The following is a 16,429-nucleotide window of genomic DNA, read 5'->3' as shown; positions in this document are numbered from 1 at the left end:
CCACGTTTTGACTGTTGGACGTCATTTCGGACGGAGCCACTTCGCGGGGCGCGCGGCTGGTGGGTGGGAGATGACGACGGTTTGGGAGCCCGACCTCGACGAGCTGCTCGCGAGAGTCGCCGAGATGAAGGGCGCGGATGACATCGAGGCTAATGTCGAGGCGGATGATGGCGATGGGGCGCACCGGGGCACGAAGCGGAAGAGAGCCCCTCGCACGAAGGGGCCGTGCGAGCACGGGGTGAAGTATCGGTCGAGATGCAAGGTGTGCGGTGCTTGTCCCCACGGTCGCCGGCGCACTGAGTGCAAGGAGTGCGGTGGGTCTCAAATCTGCGAGCACGGTCGTCAGCGCTCTCGGTGCAAGGAGTGCGGTGGTACATCAATCTGCGAGCACGGTCGTCGGCGCTCTCAGTGCAAGGAGTGCGGTGGGGGCTCATTCTGCGAGCACGGCCGTCAGCGCTCTAAGTGCAAGGAGTGCGGTGGGGGCTCAATCTGCCAGCACGGTCGTCAGCGCTCGAAGTGCAAGGAGTGCGGTGGGTCTCAAATCTGCGAGCACGGTCGTCGGCGCTCTGACTGCAAGGAGTGCGGTGGTGCATCAATCTGCGAGCACGGTCGTCAGCGCTCTAAGTGCAAGGAGTGTGGTGGGGGATCAATGTGCGAGCACGGTCGTCGGCGCTATCAGTGCAAGGAGTGCGGTGGCTCTGGAATCTGCGAGCACGGTCGTCGGCGCTCTCGGTGCAAGGAGTGTCCCTCGGTCAAAACTGAGAAATGAGTATCGGGAAACAACCGTTGTAGAAGCGTCAGAGCTAGATGAATGGGCCGCTTTCACACCGTGGCCACCTTTTTACGCTTCAGACCCGCGACCATCGCCGACAGCTCCAAATCCTTGGCCTTGCCCGCCTTCGACTTCGCGTCGCCAGCCCCCGCACCCGCGAGGTCCCCGGCATCGCTCTTCTTACGCTTGGGCGCCGCGTCCTTCGCTCGCCGCCGCCTGTCCCTCTCCCTGACGATCGCATCCGCCGCCTTGACGTCCTTATACCTCGGGTCCGTGGGATCGAGGGCGAAGTGGTGCGACTCGAAGAGACCCGCGAAACGGGGATCCGCGGTGTCCACGTTCGCGCCGGATCCGCGGCCGTTCGCCGTCTCGTCGTCCTCGTCGTCGGATTCCTGACGCCTCGCAGCCTTGCCCCGGGACTTGCGCTTCTCCGCGAGCCTCTCCTTGCGCGACTTGCGTCCCTTCTTGCCGTCGTCGCCGCCGTCGTCGTCGGAAGGTTTTTTGGATGATCTCTTGACTCCGAGAATGCCGGCGCCCGAGCCCGCGCCCCTTACCTCGTCGTCGTTCATCATGAGCAGCTCGAGGTCCGCGCGTTCGCGCGCGGCGTCCGGATCGTCGGTCTCGCCTCGCTCCCTCCGCTTCTTCTGCTTCTTGCTCTCCTTCTCCAGCTTGAACCGATCCTCGTCGGCGGCGGCGGCGGAGGACTTTTTGTTAGCCTTGGACTTTTTGCCCTTGGGAATCGTCTTCTCGCCAATCTCGTCGTCCGATTCGCCCCCCATGCCGTCCCAGTCGATGTCGTCCGCGTCGCCCTCGCCGTCGAAGAACGGGTCGTCGAAGCCAGAATCCTTCGGCTCCGCGTCGTCGTCCGAGTCCGAACCCGCCCCCGCCTTCGCCACCCCCGCTTTCCTCTCGGCTTTCTTCTTCTCCCTCTTCTCCCTTCGAAGCCGCTCCTCCCGCTCAAACACCGACTCCGCCCGGCCGCCGAGCTCCTTCTTGCGGCGCATGCGCGCGCCAAATTCCTCGAGACCCGCGTGAAACGTCACCTCCATGTCGCCGTCCTTCTTCCTCGAGGATTTGTTCCCGAACCTGTCGCCGGCGGCGGACTTCTTCGACCCGCCCCAGGTGGCGCGCCTGAACCCTTCGTCAGCCTCTTCGTCGTCGTCCCCCTCGGAGCCGTCCTCGTCGTCGGAGCCCTCGCTGGCGGACTTCATGAAGTCGTCCTCGTCGTCGTCGTCGTCGTCACCGCCGGCCTCGCCGTTGGCGTCGCCGCCGCCGCCCAGCCCCAGCAACGCGAGGTATCGCCGCTTCTCCTCCTCCGCATCCGCCTTGGATTTGGATTTCTTTGCACCGCGCTCGTCCTTCTCCTCGTCCTCCTCGACGTCGCTGTCGTCGGACTGCGAGTCCGCCATGTACGCGGCGAAGTCCTCGTCCTTCAGCTTGTCCTCCGTGAGCTTCCTGGCGAAAGCCTTCTTCCTCGCCGGGTCGTCCTCGTCCCAGGTCAGCTTCACGTTGGTGTGCTGAAGCGCCTTTGCCTGAAACTCCGGTGGTTCGTAATCGCCCGGAACGTCCGTCGCGAAATCGCGAATCTCGCGCCCGTCGAAGGACTGATCGTCCTGCACGTACCGCAGGTCCAGCTTGCAGCTCGATCGCTCGAACTCCAGCCCGTCGCACTCCTTGTACACCGCGTGCGCGGTGTCGACGGTGTCAAACTCGACCACGGCGTAGTAGTATCGCATTCGATCGCGCTCGTATTGTCGCATCCGCTCGTTGGCGACAGCCGGGTCCTCCGCCTTGGCCGCCCCGACGTCGTCCGAGTCCGACTCGGACTCCGAGTCCGACTCCATGGAGAGTTCGCTGTCGTCGTCCGCCTTCTGCGCCTTCTTACCCTCGTTCTTATTACCCTTTTTGGCGGCTTGCGTCTCGGCGAATGTTTTACCAAATGCAGCGAGCGGACCGTGCTTTGCCTCCTCCGCCATCCTCTGCAACCCAAAGTCGCTCGGGTACACCGTCACGCGTCGCACCTGCCCGTTCTTCGGGCAGAACGACCTCAGCACGACGAGTAAGTCCACCGCCCGCAGGTGCTGCCACTCCTGGTCGACGATGGCGACGCGTTTGGTGGCGTCGCACGTGGGAACGTCGTCGCCGTGACCCGAGGCTCCCTGGAGCATCTGGGGAATGACCCCTTCCTCGCCCTCCTCGTCCGTGGCGTCGGAGTCCTCGCCGTCGCCGTCGCTCGAGTCCTCATCGGAGTCCTCGTCGGAAGAGGAGGAGACCACGGCGCCGCGCATGCGCGCGCGGGACTTCTCGAGCCTCGCGAGCAGCTCATCCTCGGTGCTCGCGCCGGCGTCGTCTCGCTTTTTCTTCTCCTCCTTCCGTTTCGCGTCGCCGGCGTCTTTGTCCTCGGCGTCCTCGTCGTCGTCCTCGTCGTCTTCGATGTCGTAGAACTCCTTGAGGTCGTCCTTGGTGGTCTTGTTGGCCTTGACGCTCTTCCTCCCGCGCTTATCGCGCCCGGCGGCGGGGCCGCCGGTGCCAAAGTTGGGATCGCTGAACATCTTCTGGAATCGCTTGTCGATCTTCGTCTTGGTCGCGGCGGTGGGGAAGCGCATGAAGCGCGGGTCGCTGTGCGCGGCGCGGAAGCGCGGGTCGGAGATCTCGCCGGTGGCCGCCATCGCGGCGTCGGCTTCTTTGACGAAGTCTTTTTTCCCCATGGTGCGCGCGCGTGTGTGGAAGGAACCGCCGCCGCCGCCACCGCCGCCGACTCGCGCCAGATTTCGAGACTGGATCCACGACTGCATCGGAGTGTCAGCGTCTCCCCAGCCGTCGCGTCACTGTGAACGGGGCGCCCCTCGACCGCCCGGCCGAGCGACCGCTGGGATCTCATGGTGGGTCCCGGAGACGCCGGCGAAGCGGTCGCGCCGAATAAGGCCGCCGGCGCTCACGCCGCGTCGCACCCGGCGCGAATGTCCACGCGCGCGCCGAGGGTCGACACCGTCATCGCGCAGGCTGGCGGGGTGGCGCTGGGCATCTGCCCGGGGCGGGGCGCCAACCACGGCGACACCACCGGCAGCGTCATCCCGCCCATATACCCGTCGACGACGTACGCCCGCGATCCGGAGACGTACCTTCCGCGGCCGCTGATGGGCGCCGCGCGCGTCCCGAACCGCGTCGTCGCGACCGCCATCGACGCACCGGCGCCGAACCGTCGCGAAGGCGCAGACGACGACCGGCCCGGTCGATTCACCACCCTCGAATCCGCCCCGGCGCACCCCGGCAAGAACGTGTACGCCAGGCCGGATAACCCCACGTACGTCCAGGCGGAGGCGGTCATCGCGGCGTTGGACGGCGGCGTTGGATGCGCGCTCTTCTCCTCCGGGATGGCGGCGGCGTGCGGCCTGGCCACCGCGCTGCTCAAACACGGCGATCGGTGCGTGTTTCCAAGGCACTCGTATTTCGCGTGCCGAGAGTACTTTCGCCAGCACTGCGCGCGCATAGGATGCGAGTTCAGGCTGTACGACTGTCGCAAGGGTAAGCTCCACGAGCACTTGAACGAGGGCGCGGACCCGAGGACGGACGAGGAGCTGTGGCGAACCGAGGGGAGCAGCGTCGAGACGGCCATCGGCACGGATGGAAAAACCAAACTCGTCTGGATCGAAACCCCGGCAAATCCCACGTGGGACGTGACGGACGTGCGACGCGTGTGCGACCGCGCGCACGCGTTCGGCGCGAGCGTCTGCGTGGATAACACCGTGCTGACGCCGCTGTGCTGCGCGCCGATCCGCCTCGGCGCGGACTTTGTCATGCACTCGGCGACGAAATATCTCAACGGCCACTCCGACGTCGTCGCCGGGGCGGTGGTGGCAGCCGTAGACGACGAGCGGTGGGGAGCGGTCAAGTCGGCGAGGGCGATGAACGGCGGGATCCTCGGCTCGTTCGAGGCGTGGCTGCTGCTGCGCGGGATGCGCACGCTGCACGTGAGGGTGCGGCGGCAGTGCGAGTCGGCGTCGTATCTCGCCAAGAGACTCGCCTCGCATAAGAACGTGAGCCACTGCCTGTACCAGGGCCTCGCGTCGCACCCCGGGCACGATGTCGCGACGGCGCAGAGTACCGACGGCGTTTCCTTCGGCGGGATGATGAGCATACGGGTGAAGGGCGGTGCGGACGCGGCGAAGAGCGTGTGCGGGCTGTGTAAGATTTGGGTCCCGGCTACGTCGTTGGGCGGGGTGGAGTCCCTGATCGAGCACAGGGCCACGCTGGAGGGCGGGTGCCTGGGCGGCGACAGCGGCGTTCCCGACGACCTCCTCCGTCTCAGCGTCGGCCTCGAGGACCCGGAGGACCTGTGGATCGACCTGAAGGAGGCGTTGGAAGGGAAGAAACGCAAAGACTCTGACTACTTTCTGGATCTCGCCGGCGCAAAGCCGGACGCCGCCGCAGCCGCAGCCGCGGAGTTTGACCGCAAACGAAAGGCCGAGTCGTGCGCGATCGCGGGCAAGCGCGGGCACTACAAGGACCGCGTCAGGGTGACGGTCGACGGGGTCGAGGCGCCGGTGGGTAACGTGTGCAGGCGCGGGTGCGCGGGCCTCGACGTGCCGGTGTCTGATAAGAGCGTCCACGCCAAGGTGAAGGGGGTGTCGTACTGCGCGAGGAGCGACGGGGCGTTTCCTGATTGGCTCCGTGCGAGGTTTCCGGGGATAAGCCTGGATGACGTGGAGGCGGCGGTGGCGGCGAGGCCGGAGCTGCGATGGGGGGAGAGGCTGCCGCCGGCGACGGCAAACGGAGGTGGGGAGTAGATGAGTTTGTCGTGAGAGGATGTTTGATCACAGCCGTTCGGCTCGACAGTCCTTGCAACGAGAGCGCTGACGACCGTGCTCGCAGATTTGAGACCCACCGCACTCCTTGCAGTAAGGGCGCTGACGACCGTGCTCGCAGATTTTAGATCCGCCGCACTCCTTGCACTGAGAGCGCATACGACCGTGCTCGCAGATTTGAGACCCACCGCACCCCTTGCATGTAGAGCGTAAACGACCGTGCTCGCAGATTGATGCACCACCGCACTCCTTGCACTGAGAGCGCTCACGACCGTGCTCGCAGATTCCAGACCCACCGCAATCCTTGCAACGATAGCGCCGACGGCCGTGCTCGCAGATTCCAGACCCACCGCACTCCTTGCAATGCAAGCGCTGACGACCGTGCTCGCAGATTGATGCACCACCGCACTCCTTGCAATGAGAGCGCCGACGACCGTGCTCGCAGAAAGCAGATCCACCGCACTCCTTGCACGTATAGCGCTGACGACCGTGCTCGCAGATTCCAGACCCACCGCACTCCTTGCACTGCGAGCGCTGACGACCGTGCTCGCAGATTGATGCACCACCGCACTCCTTGCAATGAGAGCGCCGACGACCGTGCTCGCAGAAAGCAGATCCACCGCACTCCTTGCAGTCAGAGCGCCGACGACCGTGCTCGCAGATTCCAGACCCACCGCACTCCTTGCACTGCGAGCGCTGACGACCGTGCTCGCAGATTGATGCACCACCGCACTCCTTGCACGTAGAGCGCCGACGACCGTGCTCGCAGAAAGCAGACCCACCGCACTCCTTGCACCGACTGCGCTGCTTCCCGTGCGGGCAAGCGCGGCACACCGTGCAGTTCGACCGAGACTTCACCCCGTGCTCGCATGGTCCCTTCGTGGGAGGGGCTCTCTTCCGCTTCGTCCCCTGCTTTGTCACCTCCTCTCCACCTCGCTCCGTGTCCTCGACTTCGCCATGCTCGTCTAGCGTCACTCTCACGTTCGGCCGCCAAATCGTCGTCTTCATCGCCGTGAGGTCGGCGCGCCCCGAAGTGGCCGGGGAAACGAGCATCGGAGATATTTTGTCCGAAGCAACGTCCCGCCAGCTGGCTCGTCCACACATGGTTCAGATGGTCGCGGCGCTGCTGGAGGCGGCGCCGGCGCTCTGCGAGCTCTGCGGGATCTTGCTCGAGTGCGTCACGCCCGCGGCGTGCGACTGTTGCGTCAACTGCGCCGCCGTAGCCATGGAACCCCCGCTTCGAGGCCGAGGTTGCGGGCGCAGAGTCGGCCTCGTCTGCTTCGCGGCGACCGCGGGCGCGACGCTCATCGCAACCGCGGCGTCCGCTCGCCTCGGGTACTTCGACCCCGCCGCGACCGTCGGCATCGTCGAGCCCGTGAACCCCCCCGTCGTGTGGCAGGCGCCGCCTAGGAAGCGCCCGCTCGAACCCAGACCCGTCGCGGTCCTCCCGGGCCAAGTTGGGCGGTGGACGACCGGCGCGGACGGCGTGGCGGTGTGCGACTTTCCCAGCGGATGCACCGACGATCCGTCCTTCGCGGAAGGGGGGGCGAAGGAGGCGAAGGAGGCGCACGTTGACGACGCCGCGTCGAGGAACGGATCGAAGGCTGGCATCGCCTCGCCCGCGGACGACCCCGACGAGGTGAGCGCCGACGCGGCCGACGACGACGACGCGACGATGGACGCCGCGAAGCTCGCCCCGTTCGCAAAGTTCAACCTGCACGAACCAATCGAACCGCCCGGCTGCGCGCTCCACCTCTACAGGCACCTCTCCAAGACCGGGGGCACGACCTTGCGATTCGTATTCGACAAGCAGACCGCCATGGGGGATTGGGAGTTTCCGCTGATATACGGCTTCAAGTCGGTCGAGTGGGACGCGCTGCTGTCGCGGTGGCGCGCCAAGGCGAGGGCGTGGCGCGACGGCGGCGGCGGAGCCGGCGGCCCGAGGACGCTCGTCGAGGTGAGGGGCAACTGGCCGGATAACTGGCCGGCGGAGCACTTCCGCGTCGTGATGGACGACGTGGCGGAGCTCAGGCGCGAGTTTGGGCCGTCGTCGTCGTCAGGGGACGGGGGAGACGGCCTCGCGACGTGCGAGGTGACCACCAGTTTGCTCCTTCGCGAGCCCTTCGCGCAGTACCTGTCCTTTTACGAGTACTACATCAGGAAGCAGCAGGAGGGCGAGGTGCGCGCGGAGCACGTCGGTAAGGGGTGGCCGGACGTTCCCGGGAAGGCGGCGTGGGGACGGGACATCGGGGAGTGGGCGAGCAGGGTGCACGACATGCAGACGCGCGAGTTGCTGGGGGACAAGTGCACGGGGCAGATGCGGCAGCCGGGATACGACGTGGAGTGGGTGGCGTCGTCGACGGGTGGCATCGCGGACGTCGCGGGTTCGGATCCTTCATCGGCCGAACTCGCCGTTTCCATCGACGGGAAAACCCTCGGTAGGGTCGGGGTCCATCCCCAAGCCCCGGAGTGCCACGCCAAGGTGACCGACGACGACTGGACACGTTTCGAAAATTTGGTCGACGAGTTTGACGTCGTCGGCGTCACCGAGCGCTTCGACGAGTTTTTACTGCTCTTGGCCCGCAGAGTCGGGCTGGCGCACCCGCAGTACGTCAGGAGCAACGCGGGAAAACACGAACGCGATCGATCGAAGATGTCGGCCAAGACGACCGCCGTGATCGACGCGGCGACGACGATGGACCGCGCGGCGCACGAGCTGGCGAAGACGATCCAGTCGAGACTCGTCGCCGCGGCGGGGGGCGACGCGTTTGACAGACACGTCAAGAAATTTCAGGCGCAGAGCGAGGAACGCGGCGGCCGCGTGTTTGTCGGTGGGGTACCCGCGCGGTCGCCGTACAAGTGGGTGAGGGAGAGCGAGGCGAAGGCGGCCGGGACGACGCGGGTGACGCCGGCGGCGTTCACGGACGACACCGGCGGCGGCCAGGCCATCGCGTACATCGTCATGGACCCGGTGATGCTGGTGGACGCGTCGGCGCCGCATCAATGCGTCAAGGGGTGCAACCTGGACGCCGCGTGACGTCGATGCGTGTGTGTTACTCGTTTATGAGTTTATGACATGACATTCGTGCGCGTCCTCGGCGCTAAGGGTACTCACTCGCGTCACTCGTCGCCACTCGTCGTCACTTGTCGTCCGTCATCCACGCCTCGGTGAAGACCTTGTTCGCGTCGCGCACGATCATCTCCTCCTCGGCCAGGTAATCGCGCCGCTCGCCCGCCACCTCCCCGTCGGTTCTCACCACCGGTCCGCCCATGAGCTTCTCCTTCTGCGCCTGGTACGTCCTGTCGCGGCCCAGCAGGTACACCACCTCCTCGAGCGCGCTCACCGCGGCGCGAGCGTTGGTGTTGACGTCCGTCGCGGTGACTTCTTTGGCGCCAACCTCCATCGCCCTCATGCTCCCGTCGAAGGCGTCGAGACCGCCGGTGACGGCGAGGCCCTCGAACTCCGCGAACGTCGGGCGCTGCACCCTCAGGTACGCCCCCACCTTGACGAGGTCGCCGCGGACTTGCTCCAGGGCGCCCTTGCGGAGGAGCTGACGCGCGTTGGCGTACTCGCCCACCGACGCGAGCTGCTGCGCGCGTCTGAGCTCGTCGAGCGCGGCGTTGAGTCGCGTCTGCACCGCGCCGCCCTCGACGAGGTCGGCGGATTCCTTCGCCTTGAGCGCCGCGAGGACCGCGTCGTTCGCGGCGAGGGACGACGCGGGGGCGGACGCGAGGCACAGCGCGGACGCCGTCGCGAGGAAGGCGCGCCGGCCCGGGGTTGGCATCTTGCATGTCTGGATAGCGTCGACGCCGGGGCTTCGGTCGGAGGTGGATGCGGAGGCGACGGCACGGCTGGCGACGAAGGCGGCGCGCGTCGTCCGGGTGGAGACGCGCGTGCCGACGCGGGCGGTGGCGTGCGAGGCGAGAGTCGGCGCGGACATGCTCGCGCGCGGGTCAGTGACGCTTCGAGGCACCATCGCGCGTGCCTTTGTTGAGATGAGCCCACGTGGAGCTCGGACCGCCAGTCTCGAAGTCTCGTCAAAGCGGCGGGGCGCGCGGAGGTTCGAGAGAGGATGTCCTCGGCCGGCGCGCGATGCCGCCGCGCCGTGGCCGTCGCGATGGACGCGCTCGGAACCCACCGGCGATCGCACCTCGATCCCTGGCGCGCGGGAACGTCCGTCGCCTTCGACCCGTCGCGGTTGGGTTGGCGAGGGTTGGCGAAGAAGGCACCTCCGCGATCGTCCGAACCCCAAGCCGAACCCCGGGCGAGCACGGACGTGACCGAACGGGAGATCCTCGCGCACCAGCGCTCCCCGGACGACTACCTCCGAGTCCCGCTCGCCAACGTCCGCAACTTCTCCATCGTCGCGCACGTCGACCACGGCAAGTCGACGCTCGCCGACCGCCTGCTCGAGATCACCGAAGCCATCCCTCCGGGCGGCAGGAAGCAGTACCTCGATCGGCTCCCGGTGGAGCGCGCGCGGGGGATCACGGTCAAGGCGCAGAGCGTCTCCTTGCTCCACGCGGACGAGCGCACGGGGGAGACGTACCTGCTGAACCTCATCGACACCCCCGGGCACGCCGACTTCTCGTTCGAGGTGTCCCGATCGCTGGCGGCTTGCCAAGGAGCGCTGCTGCTGGTCGACGCGGCGCAGGGCATCCAGGCGCAGACGATCGCGACGTTCTTCCTGGCGATGGAGCGCGACCTAGCCATCGTGCCGGTGGCCAACAAGATCGACAGCGTCAACGCCGACGTGGAGGGCACGGGCGAACAGTTGGAGAGCGTCTTCGGCATCGACGCCAAGGAGCTGGTGCCGATTTCGGCCAAGGTTGGGACAAACGTGGACGCGGTGCTCGGTGCGATAATAGACAGGGTCCCCGCGCCCGGCGGAGACGCGTCCGTTAACGCCAAACTGCGCGCTTTAATGCTGGATTGCCACTACGATTCCTACAGGGGCGCGGTGGCGAGCGTGAGCGTCGTCGACGGCGTCGTGAAAATAGGCGATAAAGTTCGATCGATGCGAACGGGGCAGACGTCCGAGGTGCTCGAGCTCGGGTTGATGACCCCGGAGCCGCTGCGGGTGAGGGAACTCACCGCGGGGCGCGTCGGGTACGTCATAACGAGCCAGCGGGACGTGCGGGCGGCGAAGATTGGCGACACGCTGGTGCTCGAGCGGGATTACCAAAAGTCTCTGAGCGCGGTGTCGACCGACGGCTCCGACGTTTTGACGCCCCTCAATGCGTTTCGCGAGGCCAAGCCGATGGTGTTCCAGGGTCTGTTCCCGCAGACGGGCGACGACTACGAGAAGCTCAAGGCTGCGGTGGAGCGCCTGACGCTGAACGATCCGTCGGTGACGACGCAGACGGAGACCAGCGCGGCGCTCGGCCCGGGATTTCGATGCGGGTTTCTCGGGTTGCTTCACGCGGACGTGTTTCATCAGCGGCTCAAGGAGGAGTTCGGCGCGGAGGTGATCGCGACGGCGCCGACGGTGCCGTATAGGGTGGTGTATCCCGGAGAGTCCTCCGCGGTGAGCGTCTCGAGCCCGATGCAGCTGGACGTCGAGCGGTTATCGCAGTCTCACGGCGTCCCTAGGGTCGAGGGTTCGGATCCCGTCGGCATCTCGGAGCCGATGGTCGACGCCACCATCGTGTGCAAGAACGAACACGTGGGCAAGATCGTGGAGCTCTGCGTGGACAGGCGGGGCACGCAGCTGGAGCACACGCACATGAGCAACAGCGCCGGCACCGGCTCCGGCGACAGGGTCCTGTTGCGGTACAGGTTACCCATGGGAGAGGTGGCTACCGATTTTTCAGACGAGCTGAAATCGCGCACCAGCGGCTACGCAACCTTCGACTACGAGGAATCCGGGTACCAGCAAAGCGACATCGTCCGTCTGGACGTTTTGATAAACGGGCAGAGCGTGGACGCGCTCGCGGGCCTGATCCACCGGGACAAGGCGCAGCGCAGCGGCAAGGCGTGGGTGACTCGCCTGAAGGAGATTCTCCCGAGGCAGTTGTTCGAGGTGAAGATTCAGGCAGCCGTCGGTCAGAAGGTGCTCGCGCGCGAGAGTATCAGCGCGTACAAGAAGGACGTGCTCGCGAACTACTACGCCATGGATAAGAGCCGGAAGCAGAAGCTGCTCAATAAGCAGAAGAAGGGTAAGAAATACATGAAGTCGGTGGGAAGCGTCGAGATCCCGAACGAGGCTTTCGCGGGTCTGCTGTCGAAAGGGTTCAAGGGGGACTGATGAAGACATAACAACTAGCTAGCTACTAGAGAACCTGGATTAGTTTAGCGTCGTCCTCGTTTTCGTCCGACGTGTACGAATCCTCATCGCCGTCGATCGCTTCGTAAGGCCACGCGGGGTGTTGCTTCCAAAACGCCTCGGTGAACTGTTGGATATCCTCGAGCGACACGGCGTGTCTCTGTCCGTTTGTATCGTCCCAAGAATTGTGAATGCCGACGACCTCGACTTGCATCGAATTTTCGTCTCCGTTCGGGTCGTCGTGAAACACGGGACGGAGCAAAGGGGCGCCGCTGTGACCCCAGTAGGTCCAGCAAGAGTGCCTCTGCCTCCCCAAGTTTTCCTTTGCCGCCGACTCCTTCCAAGTCAACAGTCGTCCCTGCAACACACCGGCGCTGACCCAGAACGGCGTGAATCCCATCGGTCTGGGCGTCTCCCCCTCCGGGCACTCGAGGTCCACGTCGAACGGGTTCCCTATGCACACGACGCGGGTGTTCGCGCGCGCCAACTCGGGTCGCGGCTCTCGCGCGACGCCGACGAACTTTCGCTCCGATCCGTCCCACTCGAAACATCCGGCGCCGACCGCCGCTTTCGGCTCCAAGCGCCCCTGTTCGTCCACGATCCTGAGCAGCGCGAGGTCCATCTTGTCGCAGTGGTAGACGCACACGGCGCCGGCGTGCACGCCGCGCGCGTCGACGATGGTCACCATCCTCCCCGCGCGCTGCGTGGTGGATCCGACGGCGTAACGCGAGCCGCCGTTCCCGTTCCCGGTCCCGTCGACCTCATCGTCACCGGCGGGATCGTAGTAGCTCTCCTCGCCCCAGTCGTCGCCCTCGCCGTCCCACGCGACGCAGTGCGCGCACGTGAGCACGTAAGAGCCCCTCGGTCCGCATCGCACGCCCGATCCGCTCGGCACGATGTGCACGCACGCTCTCATCGCGCGTCTCAGCAGCGTTTGGCTCGAGTCCGAGTCACCTCCAAAGCCGCGCTCTTTGCCGACGGCACGGCCCTTGGCGCCCTTCTTGAAAGCGCCCTTGATCTCCTCCGCGCCGCGCCGCGCCGCCGCGCTGAACCCGTGAGATTCCACGGCCCTCACGAACGCCGCGTGCTCCCGTCTCTTGGAGACAAGTTCCCGCGCGAGATCTGACTTTTTCGCCGCGTGCCACGACGGATGAAGCCCCGCGCGCTTCGCGACCGCCCTCAGCTCGGCGAGTTTCATGTCGCGGATGTCATTCTCGGTGACGTCGAGGAGCCCTGGCGCGGCGGGACGCCAGTTCCGGCTCAACAAGCCCGCGGTCCGCGCCATCTGTGGGGTGCAGCGACTGCGGGGTGCAGCGAAAAGTGGGCACCCGCGCGTGTTGTGAGTTTTGAAAAGCCCATTTGACGAATTAGGTAAATCATTTTCATTTCCCACGCCTGGGCAGTCAGCGTGATTCGACTGTTTCGTTGGGCAGCACAAAAGCCGCGTCCGGTCAACAAATCTTAGCAAGCACGTCGCCAGAATGCGAGTGTGTCGTTGGTCGTTGCGCCCCTCGCCCGGGCACAGGCGCCCCCCGCAGCCGCCCGCCCCGCGCTCAAGATGTCGCGACGGGGCGGTGCAGTCACACCCGCGGAGTCGTGGCAGGAGGGCGCGTCGTTCGGCACCCCTCCCACGAACACGCCGTCGTACGTCGCGCGGTCCGAGCCCAGCCGCGCGAGTCGCCTCACCGGGCGGAATCTCGACGGGGACTTTGCGTCGCAGGCGAACTCCCACTCGTCCGGGCCGGGGTCGAAGAAGACCCAGAGCGTCACGTCGTCCAAGCGCAACGTCCCCAAGAAGAAGGTGGCGTGGGAGGATGACTCGAGCGACGAGTCCCCGGACGAGTGGGAGTTCGCCGAGCGCGGGCCGCTCGCGAAGCTACGACTCAAGAATCAGGGCGAGACGGCGAAGGAGCGCGCGGCGCTGGGCTTCTACGTCGACGAAGCCGAGTACGGCGACGAGTACGACTTCAGCGACGTCGCCATGTGGAAGAAGCCCATCGGCAACGACCCGGACTTCATCGGCCCGGAATCGTACCCGCGGCGCATGCGCGATTCGCACGGGTACTACATCTGGTTCGTCATGTTCTTCGCCTCCATGGTCGTCGGCTGGAACGGCATAGGCAACGGGAAACCCGAGCACCTGTGGCACCTCCGCGACCACGCCGGTAACCTGTGCGGCCTCGGGGAGATGAAGCAGCAGCCGCACCTGTGGCACCCGTTCGCGCACGACGACCCGTCGTCGACGGAGATGCACCCGGGGGTTGGCGTGTGCGTCGACAAGTGCCCGCACGCGGGGGACTGGGTGTGCGTCAAGGACTCGGCGCAGGACGAGGGTAAAAAGAGGGGGAGCGGTCGGAGGTTGCTAGGGTTATTTGCGGCAGTCGAGGGTTCGTGGGTTCATGGGTCGATGATCGATAAAGGGAGGACGACGGCCATCTATGGGCATAAGTCGCCGAGGCGCGCGCTTCGGTCGGTTCATCAGTCGGCGCGGGAGGAAGTCACCGGCGAGTCACCGACTCTAACCACGAATCGGATGTTGCTTCCAACGCGCATCACACGCGGCCGCGCGCTCCTGTCGAACGCCACCAAGGCCAAGCCCAACGCCACCGCGTGCGAGAACGGCGCGTGGACCGCGGTGTACCTCGACTACGCCCCCACGTTCAACGCGTGCGTCCCGGCTGTGGACCAGAGCAACTCGACGCACTCGCCGGCGGCGAAGGACCGGGCGATCAAAGAGGCGCACGCCGTCGTCGACACCCCCGAGCGCACTTTCAGCAACTTACTCTCGGACGTGTACATCGCGCGGTGGTGCATCCTCGTCGCCGTCGTCATCACCACGCTCATCTCGTACGGGATGCTGATGGCGCTTGAGAACGGAGCGGCGGCGTTTACGGCGCTCGCGTTTACGTCGGCGATTATCCTACAGCTGGTCATCGCGGCGGCGCTCGGGGCGCAGGCGATCGGGCAGGACGCCCCCGTCGTGGGCACCGCGGTGATCACCAACGTGGACACGAGGATGGGACCCGCGTCCGTCATCACGACGTGGATCCTGCCCGTCATCGGCGCGTGTTTCGCGGCTTCGGCGGCGGGCATGATTTGGTACTACGTCACCAGCAAAAAGTCGCTCGCGTTGGCGACGCTGTTCCTGGACCAGAGCTCCGTCGTGCTCCAGCTGACGGGTTTGAACTTCAGCATCCCGCTGCTGACGTTCGTGCCCCTGTGTGGGGTCACCGCGTGGCTCGCGTCCGGGGTGCTGTCGCTGTCCGCCATGGCCAGCGAGTGGCACCACAGCGGCGACCCGGACGCGGAGGGTTGGCACTGGGTCTACCGCGGCGCCACGGTGTTCCACGCGTGGTTCTGCCTCTGGTGTCTCTCCTTCTTCGTGTTCTTCGTCCGGTTCATCGTGTCGTCGCACGTCAACACGTGGTACTGGGCGAGGGAGCCGAGGGAGGAGGCGTTGCTCGACACGTCCCTCTCGTGGGCCGTCGGTCGGTGCCTCTCGTACCACGCGGGCTCGCTCGCGCTCCTCGGCGTGTACACAGCCGCGTACGCCCCGCTTCGCGCGTACGTCCGTTTAAAAAACTGGATCATGAGGCGTAAACCGAGCCCGGACAGCAACGCGCTGATGTTCCGCGGCGGTGCGGTGTGCCAAATCGCGCTTCACGGCACGTCGCTTCGCCGGGGCGCGTCGTGGCAGCTTCACCTGAAGATGCGCAACGACGAGGTGGTGCGGCAGTGCCTCGGGGCGGCGGGCAGCGCGCTTCTCGCGGGGTTGATCACCGCCGCGAGCATCTCCGCGGTGATCACCACGTGTCTCACGCACGTCATGCCGGACGCGGACGAGGTCAACGTCGGGCTCGTGCCGGCGGCGGTGTCGGCGGCGATGTCCGCAGCCATATACGTCACGTTTTTCACCTCCTACGCCGAGGCCATCGAGACTATCCTGCAGTGCTTCTGCGAGGACATGGAGCGCAACGACGGGACGCCGCTGAGGCAGTACTACATGCCGGAGTCGCTGAAGAAGCTCATCTTCGAGGAGGTCAAGGGGCAGGTCATGCCGAGCGAGACGGACGCCGACGACAAGTTCGAGCTGGAGATGAAGGAGGCTCGAAAGACGCGGCGCGAGGCGAAGCGGGAGCGAAGGAGGGTGCGGGAGTCGCAGGCTGGGAGCCAATCCGGGGGCGGGGCGAGCTCGATGAGCGGGTCGTACACGTAGCGGCGAGGCGTCGGCGCGGTAAAGTACAGGGTTTCGCTTAATCATCACAAAACTAGTTTCGCTCACTTGGCTGGGGACCCCTCGGGGAAGTTTTTGCACCACGCCTGCGACGGGATCCGCCTGGTGGGCGCCAGCGGTCGCTGCTCCAGCTTGCGGCTGTAGTTGAAGATCATCGCGGAGGCGACGGCCAGGACCCCGAACCCCATCGCCGTGTTCCGCTTCCAGTGCTTGGGATCCGCGAACCATCCACCCGCGGGGGACCAAACCTTCGAGGTGTCGAATCCCGCTGGCGCGCCCATCTCTCCGGTGCGTTCGCCTGCGCTCTTCTCTCCGCGGCTGTGACTGTGTCGAGCGCGGCGAGCTCTCTCGT

At 66.0% G+C, this 16,429-nt stretch overlaps 9 protein-coding genes across 9 annotated transcripts; 5 read left to right on the top strand and 4 right to left on the bottom strand.

Moving 5' to 3' along the window:
- The first annotated feature begins 64 nt into the window (after positions 1–64).
- Positions 65–810, top strand: MICPUN_108934 (predicted protein). Its single transcript, XM_002504654.1, has one exon. The coding sequence runs from the start codon at positions 71–73 to the stop codon at positions 767–769; it is 699 nt and encodes a 232-aa protein (XP_002504700.1). The 5' UTR covers positions 65–70; the 3' UTR covers positions 770–810.
- Positions 811–822: 12 nt separating this feature from the next.
- On the bottom strand, positions 823–3,567 carry MICPUN_61525 (predicted protein; the record flags this gene model as incomplete). Its single annotated transcript, XM_002504327.1, has 1 exon — positions 823–3,567. The coding sequence occupies one exon, from the start codon at positions 3,565–3,567 to the stop codon at positions 823–825; it is 2,745 nt and encodes a 914-aa protein (XP_002504373.1).
- Positions 3,568–3,651: 84 nt separating this feature from the next.
- On the top strand, positions 3,652–5,655 carry MICPUN_50632 (predicted protein; the record flags this gene model as incomplete). Its single annotated transcript, XM_002504653.1, has 1 exon — positions 3,652–5,655. One exon carries the CDS (start codon positions 3,652–3,654, stop codon positions 5,557–5,559), a length of 1,908 nt encoding a protein of 635 aa, XP_002504699.1. The 3' UTR covers positions 5,560–5,655.
- Positions 5,656–6,688: 1,033 nt separating this feature from the next.
- On the top strand, positions 6,689–8,614 carry MICPUN_61522 (predicted protein; the record flags this gene model as incomplete). The annotated part of the gene is made up of 1 exon (XM_002504652.1): positions 6,689–8,614. The coding sequence occupies one exon, from the start codon at positions 6,689–6,691 to the stop codon at positions 8,612–8,614; it is 1,926 nt and encodes a 641-aa protein (XP_002504698.1).
- Positions 8,615–8,717: 103 nt separating this feature from the next.
- On the bottom strand, positions 8,718–9,518 carry MICPUN_61521 (predicted protein; the record flags this gene model as incomplete). Its single annotated transcript, XM_002504326.1, has 1 exon — positions 8,718–9,518. The coding sequence occupies one exon, from the start codon at positions 9,516–9,518 to the stop codon at positions 8,718–8,720; it is 801 nt and encodes a 266-aa protein (XP_002504372.1).
- A 177-nt stretch (positions 9,519–9,695) lies between these two features.
- MICPUN_84871 (predicted protein) lies at positions 9,696–11,825 on the top strand (the record flags this gene model as incomplete). Its single annotated transcript, XM_002504651.1, has 1 exon — positions 9,696–11,825. The coding sequence occupies one exon, from the start codon at positions 9,696–9,698 to the stop codon at positions 11,823–11,825; it is 2,130 nt and encodes a 709-aa protein (XP_002504697.1).
- Positions 11,826–11,908: 83 nt separating this feature from the next.
- Positions 11,909–13,128, bottom strand: MICPUN_61519 (predicted protein; the record flags this gene model as incomplete). The annotated part of the gene is made up of 2 exons (XM_002504325.1): positions 11,909–11,924; positions 11,960–13,128. The coding sequence occupies 2 exons, from the start codon at positions 13,126–13,128 to the stop codon at positions 11,909–11,911; spliced, it is 1,185 nt and encodes a 394-aa protein (XP_002504371.1).
- Positions 13,129–13,401: 273 nt separating this feature from the next.
- MICPUN_61518 (choline transporter like family) lies at positions 13,402–16,124 on the top strand (the record flags this gene model as incomplete). Its single annotated transcript, XM_002504650.1, has 1 exon — positions 13,402–16,124. One exon carries the CDS (start codon positions 13,402–13,404, stop codon positions 16,057–16,059), a length of 2,658 nt encoding a protein of 885 aa, XP_002504696.1. The 3' UTR covers positions 16,060–16,124.
- Positions 16,122–16,358, bottom strand: MICPUN_113359 (hypothetical protein; the record flags this gene model as incomplete). The annotated part of the gene is made up of 1 exon (XM_002504324.1): positions 16,122–16,358. The coding sequence occupies one exon, from the start codon at positions 16,356–16,358 to the stop codon at positions 16,122–16,124; it is 237 nt and encodes a 78-aa protein (XP_002504370.1).
- Positions 16,359–16,429: the final 71 nt, after the last annotated feature.

This window comes from Micromonas commoda, chromosome 9 (assembly GCF_000090985.2).
Source record: "Micromonas commoda chromosome 9, complete sequence".
NCBI classification, from domain to species: Eukaryota; Viridiplantae; Chlorophyta; class Mamiellophyceae; order Mamiellales; family Mamiellaceae; genus Micromonas; species Micromonas commoda.
The sequence above is the reverse complement of the archived record's forward strand: the minus strand, read 5'-3'. Positions and strand labels throughout refer to the sequence as shown.